Here is a 23,427-nt window from a genome sequence, read left to right as displayed (position 1 = left end):
TATCTATGACAAAAATATTTACATATTTATCTACTAGCAGCATAATATGGATACGATGCAAGAATTTCTGATATTTTATAATTTGTAATATGATAATTTGTCATTTACAAATTGACTTTAGATTATCTCTAAATGGCTAAATTTTCTTACAGTATATAATGTAGTACTTTAGTTTGTCTGTATTAGTTTACACATACCTACACTTTACTTCTTCTAACTCCCCATACATGCTCTTGTTGTTGTTGAAGATTAAGCCACCGCCACCAGAGGCGGCACGGCAACCCGTTCTCGCAAATTTAATAAGTCAATATTGACTTATTAGTTGCATGCATAGGTGACATACTAAACATAATAGTTTCCCTTGAAAAGCTTCATAGAAAACACCGACCTTACCTAACCTACTTAGTATGTTAAAATAAGCATCTTATAGCTTCGTAATTACAATTGTTACTTAACCTATTATAGGTATAGGTTAGGTAATAATTGTAATTACGAAGCAATAAGATGCTTATCTTAACATACTAAGTAGGTTAGGTAAGGTCGGTGTTTTCTATGAAGTTTTTCAAGGGAAACTATTATGTTAAGTATGTCACCTATGCACATATTTAATAAGTCAATATTGACTTATTAAATTTGCGAGAACGGGTTGGGCACGGGCATGAATAGCCCGTAGGTGGTAGAGTTTTGGAGTGAATGTGATTTTCGGTCGTGTAACATCCTGAAGTGTTTCTGGGTCTCTGATGCAAGCTGAACGTCCAGATACTTTTAACGGAATTTATTCGAGCGGTCTGTCAGGCTACTGATTGTGTTACTGGCCCCATACACATGTTTTGCTTCACACATTTCATTGTGACAAACAATTTATCTGCTAGCTTCTGTTTGCATTAGTACAGTACTCGTAGCTCACGCACAAGATAAACAACTTAAAGCTCCTTATAGTCACACACACACACACATACAGTTTCAAATGTCGATATGATAGAGTCCAGTAGGCTCAGAAACCTGTACACCAGTTGAGTGGCGGGATCAAAGAACCAAAGCTGAACCCCCGCAGGCACAACTAGGTGAGCACACACACACACAGGACTTGATAAAACACACAAGGTAAAGAAGAGGATATATTTGTACACAATAAATACATGGAACCAGGTCCAGCCTGGAACATACGCTCGCCCATTAAACAAGTGATGTATGTACAGGTGAGGAGCGGGGCTCCGCAAGGCTCTCTTGGCATGCAAGAAGAGTGAGCCTTGGGAGCCTCGCGCGACAGGCAGCTGTCTTCCATTACTGGGAGACACAATAAGTCTACACTCATGCAAAGGTACAATACAGCCTCCAGCTACAAAAATTTGATATGAACTTCAACCTCACAATAAAGCTTCTATACAGAAAAAGACCAAGATAAAAGTAGACTTTTATATCAGAGAATCTACTATTTATTCTATTATAACTGTCTACTTTCTGTGTAGCCTTTTTTCACGTAGATGTCAGCACTGCTTATCACAACTTATTAAATATATGTAACCAGGAATATATTGACATCATTTGTTGAGTTCTAAAAAAATTAATAACTTCAATGTTTTCCCCCATAAGATAATCATCGAGCACATGGACTTCTGTTGAACATACACCAGAGGAACTGTTCAACACAGGGACTGGGATTGAGTATCACATGAAGGCCAATTATTTGCCACTTGACCAATGTGTCACGCAAACCTTAGGCGTAGACTGGAACTACTTGGTGTGCCTGCAGCGTACTGGCTACCATAACCCTATAAATCAGAAGTGCGTCAGAACATGCCTATTTACACAGGGGTTGATCTGCTATGTACAGCGGCTGAAGCGGAAGTCATGCTTGTGGATGATTGATTGATGAAGATTAAGCCACCCAAAAGGTGGCACGGGCATGAATAGCCCGTAAGTGGTGGCCCTTTCGAGCCATTACCAGTATCAGTAGATGATACTGGAGATCTGTGGAGGTGCAACTGCACCCTGCGTGACGGGAGATGTCTCCCGTGTTTTAAACAGATGAAGAAGATGAAGATGAAGCCACCCAAAAGGTGGCACGGGCATGAATAGCTCGTAAGTGGTGGCCCTTTCGAGCCATCACCAGTATCAAGAGCTGATACTGGAGATCTGTGGAGGTGCAAGTGCACTCTGCGTGACGGGAGATGTCTCGTGCTTGTGGATGAATTCGGACGCTTTTTGTGAGGGTGTGGGGGGGGGTGTGGTGGGTGTATTGGGGTGTAGGTAATGGAGCATTGTTAATGAGGATGTGGTGGGGTTGTTAAGGTGAGGGTATGGTGTTGTATGGGTGAGGTATGACGGGGGTGTTGGTCTTGCGAAGCGTGGAAGAGAATTGATTGACTGACTGATAAAAATTAAGTCACCCAAGAGGTGGCAAAGGCATGAGTAGCCCTAAGTGGTATATGTTTCGAGAGAATGTGGAAAAGGGTTACGGGCTCACCATAGCCCGTACTACATGGACATTTCATTCTGAGTAGCTAAATCTCAACAACAACATGGAAGAGGATGTGGAAGAGGACGTGGAAGGGGCTGTGGTAGGGCTGTAAGATGTAAACGAAGGTGCGGTGGTAGGGCTGAGGTGTTGGTGAAGGTGTGTTTGGGTTGTGGTGGACGTATGGGTGAAGGTGTGGACGGGGTGTTGAAATGTGGTGTAGGTGTTGGTGTGAGGGTGAAGGGAAAAGGGTGTACCACACATTCACAACACACGAATGATTGAAGATGAAAATCCTGAACATTTAGAGACTCAAAAATGATTGGTTGTAATATTTACATTTTTGGGTGATTTAAGAGCTCAATTACTAGGTATCTTGGCCTAAAATAGAAGCATTGTGGATGTATCAACGTAGAAAAGATATCCAAAAGTAGAAGCATACCTATATTATGGTCGAAGGGGAAGAAGCAAATCATAAAATCTCGAGTTGTTTTTATAAGCAGAAACAATTGTACTAACAGACCCACATTTGGAGGCGAGATGTGTGGACTGGAGGAGAAATTTTACGCTAAAGTGTGAAGGGAGGATGGGGTAAGCGTGAAGGTTTGTGTTGACCATACCAGCGTCGCGAAATTAGTGAAGATCCTCGACTTGGAGGGTGTGGGACTTATTCTCCGGATCCGGGGCGTGGCGGGTGATGCGACTATGAATGTGTGACTACCTCGGGCAGTGTCGCGCGGAGGATTGTTTATGACCTGACACCCAGACCATCTCAGCTGCGTCTCGATCTTCTGCCATGATCGTCTGAGTGGCCCCGTGGCCCTAGGATTTGCCCCGTCGCCCCGCTAAGCACCCGACCACTATCTAAGATCAGATCGTAGTCGCGACGGTACCTGGCAGGGGAGGATGAATAAGGTGGGCCTGGGGACAATACCTCTGGTGTGTCCCTTTGACCCCAGGAAGCTGAAGGTGGCCGCTTGGCTTCCCTATGGAGTGGACGGATGTTGTGAGAGTAATGGGGAGGCCGCCCACGGGAGGCACTATGGACGTGGATCATACCGGGTCGCTTTGCATGTGTATATACAGGGTTATGATGGGGAGAGAGGTTGGCAGGGAAGGCACTGTGTCGGGTGTTGGGGCTCGTTCCGCTGCCCATCTGTTGCACCACATGCCCCACCGACCCTGCTGAAGCCGAGGTACCCGTCACCCTGCTGACCTCAGTGCTCTCACTCGTGCTGTAATGATCAAGAAATCTCATTAGTTCCTGCCATAAGCAGCGGCCGCCACACCTGGCAGCCTCCCCCAACAATTGATTAGTGTACCAACTCACCTGATCCCTCTGGCTACTGGCCTCGTTCCTCTTATTATGAGTGGCAGAGCTACCGGCTTGTACCCCGTTGAGGTGAGTTGTAGAACTACTGACTTGTTCCCTATTGTTAGTGTCTGCACTACTACCTTGTTTCCAGTTGTTTCTAGAGAGACTGATCTGTCCTCTGTTGTTAGTGCCAAAACTACTGCCCTGCCCCCAGTTGTTAGTACCATAACTACTGGCCCTATTGTTAATGTCAGAACTACTGGCCTGCCCCCAGTAGTCAATAGTGGCAGGATTCCACCTGCCGCTATCCTGACCCCTTGTGTTAACGTTCGAATTCCACTGATTCCTATTTAGACTACCCCTATTCCTGCCGTCATCGTAGCCCTGGTCATAGCCATGTAGATAACCATCCTTGTAGCCTGAGGCACTGTAACTGGTTTTGCGCACCACCTGTTTAGATTCCTCACCGCCACTAAAACTCTCTGGACTGTGCTGCGAGGAAGAGGGAAGCATAGCGTAACTATAGTCCATAACGTAGCTATTATCGTGGTTATGGAAACTATCTAAAAGTTCCTGCTGGACCTGTGAGCCCTTCCGAGGCCACCATGATGATGCATCGAAGTTGCTGAAGAAATCGGTGAGGTCTGTGTACGAGTTATAGGTCTGGAAGCCCTCCGGCGTATCCGTCACTGCCCCCGGCGGCCTTGCCGCCTCTGTCACATTCACCAAGTCGTCCGTTGCCTCTGTCACCGTAAACGAGCCGCCATAGTCTGTCTCATAGTGTGGATGGTGCGTAACGTCGAGAGAGTGGTTGTAATAGTGCGTGACGGTGAGGGAATGTTCGGGGTTTGAGGTATCCACAGACTGATTATCATCTTTTCCGAAAAGATTCACAGTAACGTGGACGGACGTGGGATGGGGATTTTTACCGTGCGAAGGAGAGATCGCCTGGACGCTGAAATCACTCCTTGGCTCTTGGTGATACGAGGAGCTACCTGGAGGAGAGCTTACCTGGACGTTGCGTGTATTGCGGTGACGGTTGGAGGATCTTCGGCGAAACCTGGGAATCATGTTCATAATCCTCGAGACAGTTCCGCCAACCATTTGTCGGAAAGATAGACGATTGCGGTTCTGGCGAACAACCTGCCGAGGTCCTTTCTGCTGCTGCTGCTGCTGCTGGGGCTCTTGCTGTTGCTGGTATGGCTGTTGCTGCTGTGAATGGGAATGTTGTAGCTGTGACTGTTGATGCTGTGAGTGTGTCTGTTGAGGGGCGTTCGGAGCTGATAAGGAGTCGTCGTCCAGCGGAGCGGAGGCGGTGGATGACTGCTGCTGTCTGGCGAGATGTTGACGCTGGCGGGCAGGGGCCTCTCTCAGGCTGTTGTTGCCGCCAAAAGTCCTGCTGGAAGGAGGACATAATTAATGGGCAGCGATGAACGCTTTTTGCGTCTGACGTTTTTCGATCTTGTACACATTATAAGTATTAACTGAACATCAACGACTGACCTACAGCAGCTTCCAGTGGTAAAGGAAAATCACAATTAAAACAAAATATGGAACCAAGTTGCCTTTGTGAAAATAAGATCGTGACTGAGACATTTTCTGATTCGTTTGGAATGAAGTACTGTTCCCGCAATTATTGTGGACTAAATGTCCTGGCTCAGGATTAGGTTGTTAGTTGTGATACATGACAACCAACCAAGGAAAAAGTCATTTGTGGCTTTATAAATAATGCACATATAATTACTGTTATTAATTACTACTATATATATTGCAAACAATGAGTCACAATAACGTGGCTGAAGATATGATGACCAAACCACACACCAGACGATGAGGAGACGACGACGTTTCGGTCCGTCCTGGACCATTATGAAGTGATAATGGTCCAAGAGGGACCGAAGCGCCGTCGAACCTTCATGATCTAGTGTGTAGTTTGGTCACCACTAACATATAATCATATCCTCTTGCAATTATGAATAAATAAAACTGTACTACACTACACGCAGAAATCACAATAGCGTGATGTATGAAGTGAACAAATTCACAAGGGATTTAAGGCAGCGTCTGGGATCCGAGAAGATTCCAGACGCTGCCAGATCCCAGACGTAGGATCCCTACGATTCCAGACGTAGGTTCGAACCCCAGTCACGGCCCTTGTGGATTTGTTGCAAAACAGTTCTACTATTAATTTGACCTGTAAGGGCGAGGAGAGGCATCATGGGTGCTTGCTAGAGTTATCTCCTCTTTTTATAGAGTTATATCTTTTATCACCTGCCTGTTACGAAAATATTTAGAGACAATTCACACTTTGTTATGATACGTGTTTTATATTAATTATTTTATGCCATTAAATGTAATTAGTTTAGTAACTTAGTGTGGACTGAGGAATAAATTGAATATAACACATACATTTCGAGAGCTGTCATTTGATTATGTAGGCTGCGTCAGCGAAGGAGCTCCACTACACAATAGATCTACCTGGTAGAATCTAGAACCTGTGCCAGAATACAACTATGACGTCAAGTTCAAGTTCAAGTAAGTTTATTGAGATAAGCAAGAAATACCTCTCAAAGGGATAGCGTACCTTAGGCTATTTCTACCCCCCCCCAAATCTACAGTGGCAGCGGTGGGATCTATGACGTCACACTGTGCCTTCTATATATAACACACAAAATTGTATCTCTTATTTTGGTAAAGTAAGGTTAGGTTAGGTTAACTTAGGTTGGGTTGGGTTTACTAAGAGTAGCCATAATATAGTGGTGATAAATCTCTCATGTCTTAGACTCTAGTCTAGATCTTAGCACCATATGAAGTTTTAACTAAGCTCTCTTATATATTATACTCTCCCCTGAGGACCACAACAGGAGAGAAATTTGATTATTCATTTTGGTTTGAAAAGGTAGCCTATTCCATCAAAATGCATATATATATATATATATATATATATATATATATATATATATATATATATATATATATATATATATATATATATATATATATATATATATATATATATATATATATACTGTGACTCGCAGAGTCACAGTATGTAAAACACACAGACTCTTGGTACTAAACACATAGAGTAACACCCAGGAAACAATTAGTGTTATTCGAATGAATGTTTTAACTTTTTGTTTATAAGGATGAGCTGGATGCCTCATTCGTTCCCTGATGACTTAAATAAAGCCTCACTCATCGCCCAAAGACTCTCCTGAAGCCTCACTCATCGCCCAAAGACTCTCCTGAAGCCTTACTTGTCCAACCCGTCCTCGACTCAAGTCCATTACATCCAGCCGTCGACTTCACAGACGCATTCATAATTTTTTACATGTTGTTCATTCAAAACGGGAATGTTCTCAAATATAAATTAATAATATAATATATTAGCATATTGTCCATATATAAGCATAGGTTAGGTTAGGTGTTTAGGTTCTGTTGGCGATTATTTGTATTTGTGTTACAGCATTTACCAACCCGTCCTCGACTCAAGTCCATTACATCCAGCGGTCAACCCCACAGACGCATTCATAAATTTTAACATGCTGTTCATTCAAAACAGGAATTTTCTCAAATATAAATTAATATTATAATATATTGACATATTGTGTATATATAGGCATAGGATAGGTTAGGTCAGGTGTTTAGGTTCTGTTGGCGATTATTTGTATTTGTAGTACGTGGGTGAAGCATTTATAGTGTTGTGATTCGAACAAAATTCGTCAGTGAAGCACTTGTTCCGGATATGTTCGAACGTCAGCAGTTGTGAGTCGTGTGTAAACCGCTTTTCATTCATAAACAGGGGGTTTGGCGGGTGCATGGAATCACTTTTGGATCTTTGTTTGGAGGACGGGCTGTGTGAGTCGTGTGAAACTGCCCGTCTCCAAACAAAGACCCAAAAGTGATTCCATGCACCCGCTAAAACCCCCTGTTTATGAATGAAAAACGGTTTACACACGACTCACAACTGATTTCGTTTGAATACTTCCGGAAAAAATGCTTCACTGACGAATTTTGTTCGAACCACAACGCTGTAAATGCTTCACCCACGTACTACAAATACAGATAATCGCCAACAGAACCTAAACACCTAACCTAACCTATGCCTATATATGCACAATATGCTAATGTATTATAATATTAATTTACATTTGAAAAAAGTCCTGTTTTGAATGAACAGCATGTAAAAATTTACAAATGCGTCTGTGGGGCTCGTCGCCTGAAGGTTCACTCAAAGCCTCACCCGTCTCCGTAAGACTTACCTTAGCATGCCGTTACTGATCCTACTGCCGAAGTTGCCGACACTGCCCACAAAGTTGGTCACAATCTGCTCCAGCCTGGACCGTTGGCACTCGGACGGAGACAGCAGCACCGTCGCCGCCAGCAGGAACACCACCACACGCTGAGGGAGGAGACAAGGCATTTTTAGATTGTGGGGCGAGAGAGAGAGAGAGAGAGAGAGAGAGAGACCATGCATATGAGTTCTTTAATATATGTAGAATGCATATACTAAACCTATCTATATGAATATATAATATAACAATCCAACAAACTACCGGTAAAACCTGAGCCACACCTACCCTTCCCTACTTCCCCCCCCCCTCCCACACCTCACGAGAAAAAACAGGAAGAACCTTTACCTTTCCATTGTGTTTCTCCCCCTAAGAGTGTCATTTTCAGCTGGGGAAAGCGGGCGTAAACTTTCCCCAGACAACAGAGAGCGCTGCGTCATGGGCGAGTCCCTCATCGTGGGAAAATCGCGAAGCAGGACTGGCGAATGCCTTTTAGTTTAATTACTTTAGTTTACCCGAGCTTATTATTTAATTTTTATACATTTTCCTTTATTGCTGTTGTTATAATAATAATAATAATAATAATAATAATAATAATAATAATAATAATAATAACAATAATAATAATTTAATTTTCGGGGACAGGCAGCCAGTGTATATATAAATGTTAGGCTTATATCGAGCTCGAACCCCCCTCAATCAAGGTCGAACTAGAGACCCTCCCCAGGATGCAACCCCCCCACAACAAGCTGACTAACTCCCGGGTACCTTTTTACTGCTTGGTGAACAAGGCCCCCATTAGGTGACTGGAAGCGTGCCCAACCATTTCTGCCCAGCTCGGGATTTGAACCCGGACTTCCCGATTGTGAGTCGAGAGCAAGCCCGACTGTCATCTTTCTCCCAATGATTAATTTTTCTTGCCATATTATTATTACTTTTATTATTATTATTATTATTATTATTATTATTATTATTATTATTATTATTAGTAGTAGTAGTAGTAGTAGTAGTTGTTGTTGTTGTTGTAATAATATTGTAGTCACGTTTTGTACTCGTTGTTAAAGGTAATTAATATCTATCACACCAGTATATAGCGAATGAGTCTGTAGTTTACTGAGCCATTTAATTCCAGTGTGACTGGCCACAGGAGCGTGTTCGTGACGCGTGCTGGGAGAGAGTGTTGAAGCCTCGGTACCATGACGGGACTTGGGATTGGATATAATTCCAACACCATCACGAGAGGCACACACCAACAGGGTAACATCAGCAGTATATGAAACGCTGCCACAACATTAGAACGTCCTTTAGCAACCTATAAACCAGAGCTCTTTCAAGGCAATCAACACAAACGTTGTTAGACCAATATTGCAATATGCAATACCGGTCTGGAAACTGAACCTTGCGAAACACGAAACCCAAATTGAAAAAGTGCGAAGGTTTGCAACAAGATTAGTGCCAGAGCAAAGTGGACTAAATTATGAGGATAGGTTGAGGGAAGTACACCTCACATCCCTGGAGGAGAGAAGAAACAGAGAGGACATGATTGCAACATATAAAATATTGAGTGGACTTGACAAAGTGTCTCCACAGATCTCCTGTATCAGCTCTCGATACTGGTAATGGCTCAAAAGGGCCACCACTTACGGGCTATTCATGCCCGTGCCACCTTTTGGGTGGCTTAATCTTCATCAATCATTCAATCTGACAAAGTGGACAAGGACAACCTCGTTAATGTGAAAGAAAGTTAAACGCGAGAACACAGGTCGAAGCTGGAAACGTAAATGAGCCGAAGAAATGTTAAGAATTTATCTTACCCTGTAAGGGTAACCACAAGTGGAATGCTCTGAAAGAAGAAGTTGAGGAAGCCACCTCCACCCACAACTTTAAGACCAGATTCGACAAAGAATTCAGATGTCAGAATAGTTAAATTGTAACGGGTACAACGGTATTAGACGGGGCATAAGGAACAAGCTATCACTCCCCGTATAGATGTCCAACCACTTGGGATGGGTGGTAGAGCGACGGTCTCGCTTCATGCAGGTCGGCGTTCAATCCCGAACCTTCCAAATGGTTGGGCACCATTCCTCCCCCCCCCCCCGTCCCAATGATTTTAAACACAATGATTTTAAAATAACGTCAGTACTAATAACAATTACAATAATAATAATAATAATTCTTATTATTATTGAAATAATATTAATTTTAAGGATAATAATAATTATAATAATAATTTATTCAGTTTTCTAAGAAAATACTCTACAAATGATTTCCAAAAACTCGGCAAACAGCATTTCAACCACAGAATCAACTCTACACAACGTATTGCTAATCACAGCTACCGGCACCTCTCTCAGCCCTCGAGCTCGGGGCCTTAGGAGGCGGTCGTTGGGGCTGACCAGGCCGGCATGTTGCATGATCAACAAGACACGTTGCACAGGCGGCGAGGCAGTCCGAGCAAAATCGGTGCTGGAATGTTGCTGAAGAATCGACTTTCTTTTAGTGTATATCACGGATGATGCGCGCGAAATGTCAGTGAACTCTGAATGGTTTCACGCGAATGGGATGTGGGTTAGTGTGGCGATGGTGGTGGGTGGTGGTAGTGGTTATTGGTAGGTGTTATGGTGGTGGGTGGTGGTAGTTGTGGTGGTTATTGGTAGGTGTTGTGATGATGGTGACTGCGAGAGACGGATGGGAGGGTGACGTTAGTACAGGGCAGGTGGATGTTGAAGTAGGTAGTGTCCCTTTCGCCCCTACTCCCCTCTCCACCTGTCTTCCACTATCTCCCTCCCTCTCTACAATCATCCCCCATTCTCCTCCCCCTCTCCCCTCCCCTATTTCTTTTTTTTATTAACACATATAGGTACATCTGCATTTGTGCAGCTACCGTAGAGTATATGAAGGGACGTACAGAGTGTGTCAAGAACTAGCTACTTGATGGCAAAAATGCCCATCACACAGGATGTTTAGTCATACAGGGTCATGTGATCAGTCGTCTGCACTGGGAAATTCTGGTTACATTATGAGGATATCATCATGAACACAAGAATGAATAAAGTAGAAGTGATATCCTCAGAAAATGTAAATCAATTTAGGGACTCAACCTTTCATTGATTAGGCGTAAGGGGGGTGGTGGGGGGGGGGCGGGTCACTATTTAACCAGACCCCATCTTAATATTACCAATAGAGCCGACCCCGACCGGCTATGTCCGTCCTGTACCCCAGACCATTCGCTATGCAAAGTTGGGTGAGACTACTGCCAACTGTCTTCCTTCCAACTTCATACAGCCAGCCAGACATTCTCTCTCTATATGTATGTATGTATGTATGTATATATATATATATATATATATATATATATATATATATATATATATGTCGTACCTAGTAGCCAGAACTCACTTTTTGGCCTACTATGCAAGGCCCGATTTGCCTAATAAGCCAAGTTTTCATGAATTAATTGTTTTTCGACTACCTAACCTACCTAACCTAACCTAACCTAACTTTTTCGGCTACCTAACCAAACCTAACCTATAAAGATAGGTTAGGTTAGGTTAGGTAGGGTTGGTTAGGTTCGGTCATATATCTACGTTAATTTTAACTCCAATAAAAAAAAATTGACCTCATACATAATGAAATGGGTAGCTTTATCATTTCATAAGAAAAAAATTTGAAAAAATATATTAATTCAGAAAAACTTGGCTTATTAGGCAAATCGGGCCTTGCATAGTAGGCCAAAAAGTGAGTTCTGGCTACTAGGTACGACATATATATATATATATATATATATATATATATATATATATATATATATATATATATATATATATATATATATATATATATGACGATGTTAAGTAATTTACCTCTAAGCTGATGTTGTATTTATCTTGCAATATCTTCTGCATCATGCATGCTCCCTGACTATACTATCCTTCGACGTTCGACGTATGCAATAATCAAAGATGAAAGTTGGGTATCAAAGGAAATTATGATCTGCCAAAAGGTGCTTAGTCTTGTTCAGGTGTTCCAAGTCTCTTGTCATCCAAGCTTCAGAAATGTTCACGAACGGCTCTCTACGAAGACCAGGAGCTGTTAACCGTACGTGTGTGGAAACTACTTGGCTCGAAGAGTGACATAAATTCTATATAATAAACTTTGGCTGTCAGTCATTTCTCATTGTTTAGTTTGACGGATATCAGAGGTGACTGTCCAAACATCAGGCCAAAGATAAAACATCAAACCCCTTCCTACTTTCATAAAAAAATTACCAGGTACAATAATTATTTTCTCTTCCAGAGCATATTTGGAATAATGAAACTGTTATATATTTTGCATATATCACCTGTAAGAAACACCTTTTCATAAACTAAAATATGTCTAAAAATTAGTATAATGTTGAGACCGCCAACTCGTCCACCAAGATTCCAGGAGTCATGACGACTATGAAAAAAAGAGACCTGGTAGTAGCCATCGAAACCAAGTAACGTCTTTTGGTTTCTATTACAAATATGAATGAACAATAATTCAGAAAGCTGTGCACATACGTTAGACTAATTTCACTATATGCAACGTTTGCACGAAGCCACCAATCTCCTTAAGTTCATAACATAGCTGAGGAATGTTCACAGTCATGCCACCAGACTACTCCCAGATGTGAGAGGAGAATATAAAACAATTGACCCCTTACGTCAATGAAAGACAGAAGAAGAGACATAATCACAACATACGAAATATTCAGAGGAATCAATAAGGTAGACATCATGTAATTATGAAGACAGTGGTAAACCAATACGGCTGTATAGCACTAGACAAGACTGACAGATACACTAAGATGGAAGTATGACACTTATTGCAATTGAGCACCCAAACGGACCACAAGAAGGAACTTCTTCAGTGCTAGGGAGCAGTAAACAAGTGGAACACAATATTAATGAAGAGTTAGGCTCCATAAACAGGTTCAAAAGCAGATATATAAAACGCAAAGGCTTAAAGAACAGGCACACAAATCCACCGAAAGTTAAGAGGCGAGACCCAGGAGCCGAAGCTCAACCGCTGTAAACACAGGTGAATTCACAATTACACATGTTTATCGATATTTAATTATGAACGACATAACATCTATCTCTGTCTTTTAGTAAGTATAAACAAATTATGATTTTACTATTTTAAAATGGAGTAAATAAGAGCTTTGTAAATTAACAAATAAAAATAAAAATTGTAATATATAAAAGTGCAGCAGTCAAAAGATCTCTCAGGATTACATGTTAGGTAAGCAAAGCTTATATTATAGCACTAGGATGGTACATGGGACAAATCCAGTGTGGGCTTTCTCATTAATGTATAATTATTAGTGTGTGTGCTTTTCTGTGTGTATGGGATATAAGGACAAAGAGCTGAGATATGAGGACTAGGAGCTGGGATATGAGGACTAGGAGTTGAGATATGAGGACTAGGAGCTGGGATATGAGGACAAGGAGCTGAGATATGAGGACTAGGAGCTGGGGTATGAGAACGGGATGAAACAACGGTGCGCACTCCCTTTGCCCATCAATAATTTAAGTTTAGTTAACTTATTATTCACCCCATACCCAACTTGTTTGCGGTAGTAGACACCTTACCCATGCTGTGGACGGCAGTGGGCACCATACCCATCCCGTGGGCGGCAGTGGGCACTATACCCATCCCGTGGGCGGCAGTGGGCACCATACCCATCCCGTGGGCGGCAGTGGAAAAGGTTGAACCGCTTGATGTTACTTCTGCTCATCTTAAACTCGGAGTTTTAAGTAAAGGAACAACTATGGTCGTAAACCAGGAACTCGAGCACCTGTGGAGTCGACCTACATCTCCAGGCGAAAACAGGTCCTGGTGTAGGTGTACTGTGGACACATGGTACACGGTGGAGGAAGCTGCCGCGTCACTTGTGGTGGCGGCGGTGGCCTATTGGCGGCGGTGGCCTGGTGGCGGCGGTGGCCTGGTGGCGGCGGTGGCCTGGTGGCGGTGGCGGCGGTGGCCTGGTGGCGGTGGCGGCGGTGGCCTGGTGGCGGTGGCGGCGGTGGCCTGGTGGCGGCGGTGGCCTGGTGGCCATGCTGGCTAGCCTCGGTAATATTGGGGCTCACCGCCGCCATCATGGGTGGCTCATGTGTGTGTATTCACCTAGTTGTATTCACCTAGTTGTGTTTGCGGGGGTTGAGCTTTGCTCTTTCGGCCCGCCTTTTCAACTGTCAATCAACTGTTTACTAAATACTTCCCCCCCACCCCCAGGAAGCCGTCCATGACAGCTGACTAACTCCCAGGTACCTATTTACTGCTAGGTAACAGGGGCATTCAGGGTGAAAGAAACTTTGCCCATTTGTTTCTGCCTCGTGCGGGAATCGAATCCGTGCCACAGAATTACGAGCCCTGCGCGCTATCCACCAGGCTACCAGGTATGTGTGTGTGAGTGTGTACTCACCTAGTTGTACTCACCTAGTTGTGCTTGCGGGGGTTGAGCTTTGGCTCTTTGGTCCCGCCTCTCAACCGTCAATCAACAGGTGTACAGGTTCCTGAGCCTACTGGGCTCTATCATATCTACACTTGAAACTGTGTATGGAGTCAGCCTCCACCACATTACTTCCTAATGCATTCCATTTGTCAACCACTCTGACACTAAAAAAGTTCTTTCTAATATCTCTGGCTCATTTGGACACTCAGTTTCCACCTGTGTCCCCTTGTGTTAAATAGCCTGTCTTTATCAACCCTGTCGATTCCCTTGAGAATCTTGAATGTGGTGATCATGTCCCCCCTAACTCTTCGGTCTTCTGTGTGTGTGTGGGTGGGTGGGTGTGTGTGCGTGCGTGAGTGCGTGGGGTGGAGTATATTACCGGGTGCGAGACAGTTGCGGGCCAACGGGAGACATCTCCCGTCACGCAGGGTGCAGTCGCACCTCCACAGATCTCCAGTATTATCTATTGATACTGGAAATGGCTCAAAAGGGCCACCACTTATGGGCTATTCATGCCCAAGCCACCTTTTGGGTGGCTTAATCTTCTCTCTCTCTCTCTCTCTCTCTCGACTCTTCAGTGGCGACCATCTGGTCACCACTTGGTCCGGGAGACATCTCCCGTCACGCAGGGTGCAGTCGCACCTCCACAGATCTCCAGTATTATCTATTGATACTGGTAATGGCTCAAAAGGGCCACCACTTACGGGCTATTCATGCCCGTGCCACCTTTTGGGTGGCTTAATCTTCATCAATCAATCATCAATCAGTTGCGAGCATTACGGGCTATTCATGCCCGTGCCACCTCTTGGGTGGCTTAATCTTTATCAATCAGTTGCGGGCAAGTCACAGCCCCGCTCCTGTGCCAGGTAAGTCCACAACGGGCTCACCATAGCCCGTGCTACTTAGAACTTTTTGTTCCCAGTAGCTGAATCTATAACAACAACAACAACAACAGTTGCGGGCGGAAAGAAGGTGGTATTCTATGCCAAGTCACTCCAGACTCTCTATTTTCACTCGTCTCTCTCTGTTTCTCACTCGTCTCTCTCTGTTTCTCACTGGTCTCTCTCTGTTTCTCACTCCCTTTCTATTTTCCTTCTCATCTCTATCTTTTCTTCCTTCCTTCCCTCCCACTTTCTTTCCTTTACTCTCTATTTCCTCTCCATCCTGGAGATGCTTGACAGACTAGAAGTGACAACAGTGAGTGAGGTACTAATTCAGCTAGCGAGCTAGTGAGAAACAACGAGAGCTACCCAGCTAGGGAGAGCATACGAGAGATTCAGCGAGCTAGTGTGAACTAACGAGAGAGTTAGCGAGCTAGGGTGAACTAACGAGAGAGCTAACGAGCTAGTGTGAACTAACGGGAGAGTTGGGGAGCTAGTGTGAACTAACGAGAGTTAGCGAGCTAGGGTGAACTAACGAGAGAGTTAGCGAGCTAGTGTGAACTAACGAGAGTTAGCGAGCTAGGGTGAACTAACGAGAGAGTTAGCGAGCTAGTGAGAAACAACGAGAGAGTTAGCGAGCTAGGGTGAACTAACGAGAGAGTTAGCGAGCTAGAGTGCACTAACGAGAGAGTTAGCGAGCTAGGGTGAACTAACGGAGAGAGTTAGCGAGCTAGTGTGAACTAACGAGAGAGTTAGCGAGCTAGTGTGAACTAACGAGAGTTAGCGAGCTAGTGTGAACTAACGGATGAGTTAGCGAGCTAGTGTGAACTAACGGATGAGTTAGCGAGCTAGTGTGAACTAACGGATGAGTTAGCGAGCTAGTGTGAACTAACGAGAGTTAGCGAGCTAGTGTGAACTAACGAGAGAGTTAGCGAGCTAGTGTGAACTAACGAGAGTTAGCGAGCTAGTGTGAACTAACGAGAGAGTTAGCGAGCTAGTGTGAACTAACGAGAGAGTTAGCGAGCTAGTGTGAACTAACGAGAGAGTTAGCGAGCTAGTGTGAACTAACGAGAGAGTTAGCGAGCTAGTGTGAACTAACGAGAGTTAGCGAGCTAGTGTGAACTAACGAGAGAGTTAGCGAGCTAGTGTGAACTAACGGATGAGTTAGCGAGCTAGTGTGAACTAACGAGAGAGTTAGCGAGCTAGTGTGAACTAACGAGAGAGTTAGCGAGCTAGTGTGAACTAACGAGAGAGTTAGCGAGCTAGTGTGAACTAACGAGAGAGTTAGCGAGCTAGTGTGAACTAACGAGAGAGTTAGCGAGCTAGTGTGAACTAACGAGAGAGTTGGGGAACTCGTCGGAACCGATAATAAAGAACAAGAGATAGACAGACAGAGTGAATGAGCGATAATCAAGGTCAGTAGGTCCCTGACCAACGGTATATTCCAGACAGCCCCCCCCCCCCGGCCGGTACCGCCCAGTAAGGTCCAGACCTTACCTGGACCTTACCTTAAGGTCTCTAAGGTCCAGACTTTACCTGGACCGGATCCCCACTGACCCCCTGGGCGGTAACGACCCCTGACCCACCTGGCCTCAAGTTCAAGTATGTTTATTGAGACAAGAAACTGAAATTGAAAATAAGTTTATTGAGGTAAAATGCACACAAAGGGATGAAGTAGGTCAAGCTATTCTCACCCCGTTCAGTACAACGTGTTCCATACATATATAGACACACATCACAAACAATAAACATTTTGCCGAACATTCTGAGAGATAAACATATATATTTCCTCCTTTACACAAGGAGACAAGAAAATATATCTCAAAGGGATAGAGTAGCTTAGGCTATATAATGGTAAACTGATTCGATTTCATTGCATTTTCCTCAATAGTTAAAGTTTTCAGAGTAATTGGATGTCTGGCTTAGAGTCTACACCTTCCCTTGGAGCAATGAATTGCAATCGACTAATCTCACCATGGCCAGAGTTCGAGTCCTGGTCAGAGCCACCGTCCCTTAACTGTTAGCCCCGATTCACCCAGCAGTAATTTTGGATATGGCGGTAAACCTATTGTCGGATCGTGTTCCAGGGAAAACTAGACGAGTAAGACTTAAGATGTGCAGCAGGAAGGCAAACTCTAAGCTTGTTAATAACAGTATAAAATATGAAATAATTATTTTTGAGGGATTCCTTTTCACAGGCTACTGTATTTATGTTTTGTTTACAGCACAAACCGACGGTAACAATGCAGTTTAAACACTAACTCGAGAGAGGACATTATCGAAAATAATTTTTACTTGATAATGGGCTTCCTCAGTTAGTGTTGTACTGGCAGACATATTGATGTAATCACTTAAACTGGTCATTTGTCTCCATCACTTCACAGGACTGTAAAACTGATTTATTTGGAGACAATAATATGTTTTGATCATCAGAAAATGCTGTTTCATCACTGAATAATTTAAAAAATAGAGAATGGAACTTAAACTACTATATATTTTGTGGTATACTGAAACAAAGAGACGACGCCCTTTTCTAAATACACTGATAATGAAAGATATAAGCTACAAAAAAAGACACACACACACACACACACACACACACACACACACACACACACACACACACACACACACACACACACACACACACACATATATATATATATATATATATATATATATATATATATATATATATATATATATATATATATATATATATATATATATATATATATATATATATATATATGGTAAACAGTGAGCGGTATTAGATGCGTGGCTCCACCAGCCATCAAACACTGCCCCTCGACTATAAAAAATTTGAGTATTGGTTTACCATATGCCAAATTATTACTAGATAAAGTATACACTGTATACTGTATACACTATACAGGCCTATACTTTTAAACTGGCTTAAGGCTAACTCTTCATAATGACCCTACCTCACCTCTCTGGACCCCCTCACTTCCCTCACTGCACCTTCGTAGGCAGCTCTGTGTATCTGGTTGATATCATAAAACCTCCTCACATGAGAAACGACATCTTCGATAAAGTCTTCTGTCAACGGAAATTGTTCTATTGCCACTAGCTTACGCAATAAATATATCCACGCGAGTGACCTTGGGTAAGGTCACGCGAATTTAGCCAGAAATCGACCGATTTGTAAATAAACAATATTGACTTAATCTATAAATTCTACATTATTAAAAAGTGCGCGTGTGTGTGTGAGAGAGAGAGAGAAAGAGAGTGATTTATTACAGGAGGGACTGATAAAGCTGAGAGCGGATATAGGTGCTACAAATCGAGCGAGTTTCTATATTTCTAATTATATATCTCTCTGTCGCTCGGCTGTAACGCCAACCCTTAATCAAACCGCCCGAGAGAAATCGGAATGTACGGTGATTCAGTCTATTATTTTCTCACTTAATTCATAGACCGAAGAGGAGCCGAGTCTTCCTTGCTCGAGCGGAGAGGAATCACATGTGAATTTCGAAGATATAATTACCACTTTCTTGTGGGACGACATTTTACTCTTGCTGTGAGACCTGAGCTTTCTCTCTGTGAGGTGAAAATGGGGGTTAATCCCTCCATGAATGCGCCATTATGCCTGAGAAAATATTATCTGATCTGGATTATTTTTCCTCGTGCTAAATTGAATTGAATTTCCTGATTATTTTGGAGATAACAATGAAACAGAATTTGCCCACCGCCAGGGACGCCTCGCGTATTTATAATCAAACAATAAATCAATACCAAGTAAGATAATCTTAGCAAAAATCGATCAGAATACGTTGTCATTCGTAACCACAATCAGGAAAAGTAAAACAAATTAGTAAGGAAATTTATGTTTTAAATAAATATATAAATTCTGCTAGACTGAAATTCGAGGCGATATTTAACGTTATCGCGAAAGGCGTGTTTTTAGCCACTTGTCAATCAGTTTAGGAGGAGTTCAGTAAATCAGGAAATTCAGTAATTCGGAACTTTTCCACGGGAGGACTTGTTGTTGTTGTTTAAGATTTGCTACTTGAAACAAAAGTTCCAAGTAGCACGGGCTATGGTGAGCCCGTAGTGGACTTTTTTCACGGGAGGAGGAACTGTGTGGAGGCATCAGCATCAGTGGCACGCTACAGTGTCCTCGGTGAGGAAGTACAAAGTGTCAGTGATTTCAATGCGGCAGTAAGATGTCACGGGGACTTCAACATTACAGTAAGACTTCAGAGGGTCAGACACAATGGGGGACGTCAATGACTGAGTGAGATACATGTTGATTTCAGAGCCTGAGCTCGCCGGCAGGGACATCAATGCTTCAATCACAGCGATGACGTCAACATTGGAGTTACACATCGCTGTGGTATTAACGCTGCAAACTAACAATACAATGACTTCAACGCTGCTTTAATACGCATTACAGTGATATCAACCCGGACTGAATAATTCATTCTACACCGCGGTAGTCATCTCAGGGACTTCAGTTTTGTATTAAGAACCATTAACGCTGAAGAAAGATTCTTGAATCATTTAAATTTTGCAGTAAGGAGTCACAGAGACTTCAGCTCTATATTTAAGACATCAGACTCATTTCAGTGATCTAGCAAGACATCGCACTAACATGATTCAGTAGAATATGCCAAGAATCTCAAATTTGCAGCAGACTGACTTCAGAGCTACGGTAAGACATCACAGTAACTTCAGAGCTACAGTAAGACATCACAGTAACTTCAGAGCTACAGTAAGACATCACAGTAACTTCAGAGCTACAGTAAGACATCACAGTAACTTCAGAGCTACAGTAAGACATCACAGTAACTTCAGAGCTACAGTAAGACATCACAGTAACTTCAGAGCTACAGTAAGACATTACAGTGCTTTAGAGCCTCAAAAACGTGACCGAAATTGAAATACGTTTATTGAGGTATAAATAGATACACAAAGGGACTACCAGAAGAAGCTGAAAACTGAAAACTCACACCCCAGAAGTGACTCGAACCCATACTGCCAGGAGCACTCTGCATCTGGCGTACAGGACACCTTAACCACTCGACCAACACGACCGGACAAAAGAGGATGGTAGCCGAGGCTAATTCCCCATCCCCCCGCCGGCACTCTGATGGTAATCTTGGGCATGGTATTTTATCAAATCACCTCATTCTTTGGAGCACACGTGAGGAACACAAATGCGAACAAGCCTGAACGGTCTTGTGCTTCTGGTAGACCGTTCAGGCTTGTTCGCATTTGTGTTCCTTACGTGTGCTCCAAAGAATGTGGTGATTTGATAAAATACCATGCCCAAGATTACCATCAGAGTGCCGGCGGGGGGATGGGAAATTAGCCTCGGCTACCATCCTCTTTTGTCCGGTCGTGTTGGTCGAGTGGTTAAGGTGTCCTGTACGCCAGATGCAGAGTGCTCCTGGCAGTATGGGTTCGAGTCACTTCTGGGGTGTGAGTTTTCAGTTATATATATATATATATATATATATATATATATATATATATATATATATATATATATATATATATATATATATATATATATATATATATATATATATATATATATATATATATATATATACAACTTTAGAACACTTTCCCACCAGGAGACTCGAACCCTAGCCAGCACAGAAGCCTTCCAGCAACTGGCATAACAGGTACGCCTTAACCCACTCCACCACCTGCTCAGACCCTTAAAAGAGATGGTAATTTCGGAGTATTTATATATTCCAAAGATCACCACCTCCCAAGAGCACTAGAGCAAGTGAGGGGTCATTTATACGTTTTTTCATCAAGTCCCTGTTAATATGGGAGAACACTGTGTCTATGCTTAAGGCACAACTCTCCTAAACACGAGAGTGAAGTTTTGTTCTAAAGTTGTATACTTCACTCTCGTGTTTAGGAGAGTTGTGCCTTAATCATATATATATGTATATATATATATATATATATATATATATATATATATATATATATATATATATATATATATATATATATATATATATATATATATCAACATGTTACTGAACATTGTGATGACCGGAACTTTGCATCTACTGTGTCTACTGGTTTGACTACGAGGAGGAGGAGAAGGGAGAGGAGGAAGAGAGGGAGGAGGAGGGGGAGGAGGAAGAGAGGGAGGAGGAGGGGGAGGAGGAGAGGAGGAAGAGGTTGTCGATATTCCGTTTTACTGACTAGCTTCTTGTGCTTCTGGTAGGATTACGTCCAAGTTCCTTGGCTCTTCGTCATTCCGCTTGTTAGTTAGAGAGATTGAGAGAGAGAGAGAGAGAGAGAGAGAGAGAGAGAGAGAGAGAGAGAGAGAGAGAGAGAGAGAGAGAGAGAGAGAGAGAGAGAGAGAGAGAGAGAGAGAGAGAGAGAGAGAGAGAGAGAGAGAGAGAGAGAGAGAGAATAATATGTATCCCTCTGGCCATCTAGAGGGTTGATTGTACTTGTTGCCGGTTTGCCTCCTTCTTCTCCTCCTCCCCTTCACCCGCAGCACAGCCCTAAGCCAGTTTTCTTTTTAAGGGCTTGACCAATGAGGCTGTTGTTGTACGAATCGTCCCGCAGGACCACATAGCAGTACAATAACAGCCTTGCACTTCATGTAGTAATCTCTCTTATTTTCTCTTGACAATTTCAACCTTTGTTCCGGCAGTGTCTTATAATATGAGAAGTAGAAGGTCAGGTAGCCATGGAGCTCCGATGTTCACAGTGTTCAGTGACTAGCGTTTAGCACATCTTCTCTTCACTGGGTCTCTTCTAGACTTCCTGCAATATCTCTCGCTCCTTCCAACCAAACAGTGCTCGAATCGAAACCAACTGAACACATCATCTATTTGCGCGCAATTCCTCACACACACACACGCACACACACGCACACACAGACACAGACACACACACACATACACACACACACACACACACACACACACACACACACACACACACACACACACACACACACACACACACACACACACACACACACACACACACACACAGCTGAAAGCCGTGCTGACAACACTCTCGGGTCGTAGTCTTAAGGCCCCGGGTTAAATTTCAGGTCGAGGTAGAAACAAATGAGCAGTGTTCATTTCACCTGATACCTCTGTTCACCTAGCAGTAAATAGGTTCCCTGGGAACTAGACAGCTGCTAAGGGCTGCATCCTGGAGATGTGTGCACATATGTGTGTGTGTGTGTATGTGAAAGATATATACGTAGTAGATTTGATAGAGGAGAAATAGATCGGGAGTCAATGCATTAGAAAACCAACGGTTGGAAAGGAGGGGCCCAAGAGCTAATAGCTCCATCACGCAGGTACAATAATAAATACAAAAAGATAGTGAATATACACACACACACACAACCAATTCAATAAATACAAGACAAATAGTGCCATGCGTTATCAATTAACATACTGCTCACCATCCTGTAGGTCTGTGATGATCACGCGTATGATAGCGCTGCGAGGGATAACCTCCGTACGGGGTAACGTTGTGTAAAACTGTGTTGGTTAGCCCTCTGTGCGTGTGTGTACTCGACTCAAGAGACGCAGCACGACTGACGACTTCTTCTCCCGCTTTCAGAAAGTAAGGCACTCAACCCGCCTCCGCGCATGCGCACTTCCACACCGATGCATGCGGTTGGTTACTGCTGAAGATGGGGGAGGGGAGGGGGGAGTGGAGGGGGGGATGGGAATAAGTTGTAAGGAATTTTCTTACGCTCTGAAGATCTTTTATCCCAATTATAAGATCAGGAGGCTCTCTTACGCAAGAGAGCGTGCAGCCAGCCGTACAGGAGAGAGAGCCCAAACGTCAGCGACAGTTTTCATGGTTTCGATAAAATGATTTCCTGCAGGAGGCGGTGAGGGAGGCGGCGCCTGTGGGTGAGCGGGAGGAGGAGGAGGAGGAGGTCCCAGTGGACCCACTTGGATACCAGTTAACACAGTTCCTAAACTGGCCCCAGAAACCTAACTGTTTCTTCACTCGATCGACAA

At 43.3% G+C, this 23,427-nt stretch overlaps 1 protein-coding gene across 2 annotated transcripts; it reads right to left on the bottom strand.

Annotated features, from left to right (window-relative positions):
* Positions 1-1,105: 1,105 nt before the first annotated feature.
* On the bottom strand, positions 1,106-22,985 carry LOC123754230 (uncharacterized). 2 transcript variants are annotated; one of them, XM_045736434.2, is made up of 4 exons: positions 22,857-22,985; positions 8,039-8,178; positions 4,785-5,172; positions 1,106-3,693 (listed from the first exon to the last, which is right to left on the bottom strand). In XM_045736434.2, the coding sequence occupies exons 1-4, from the start codon at positions 22,857-22,859 to the stop codon at positions 3,685-3,687; spliced, it is 540 nt and encodes a 179-aa protein (XP_045592390.1). In that variant the 5' UTR covers positions 22,860-22,985; the 3' UTR covers positions 1,106-3,684. The 2 variants fall into 2 exon arrangements, with proteins under 2 accessions (XP_045592390.1, XP_045592391.1); XM_045736435.2 differs by having other exon boundaries at positions 4,785-5,169.
* Positions 22,986-23,427: the final 442 nt, after the last annotated feature.

Source organism: Procambarus clarkii, chromosome 18 (genome assembly GCF_040958095.1).
Source record: "Procambarus clarkii isolate CNS0578487 chromosome 18, FALCON_Pclarkii_2.0, whole genome shotgun sequence".
NCBI lineage: Eukaryota > Metazoa > Arthropoda > Malacostraca > Decapoda > Cambaridae > Procambarus > Procambarus clarkii.
This window is presented reverse-complemented; position numbering and strand designations above follow the sequence as displayed.

Coding starts and splice junctions, on each gene's coding strand:
- LOC123754230 (XM_045736434.2), bottom strand. Junction 5,173..8,038: donor ATCAGTAACGGCATGCTAAG/GTAAGTCTTACG, acceptor TCCTCCTTCCAG/CAGGACTTTTGGCGGCAACA.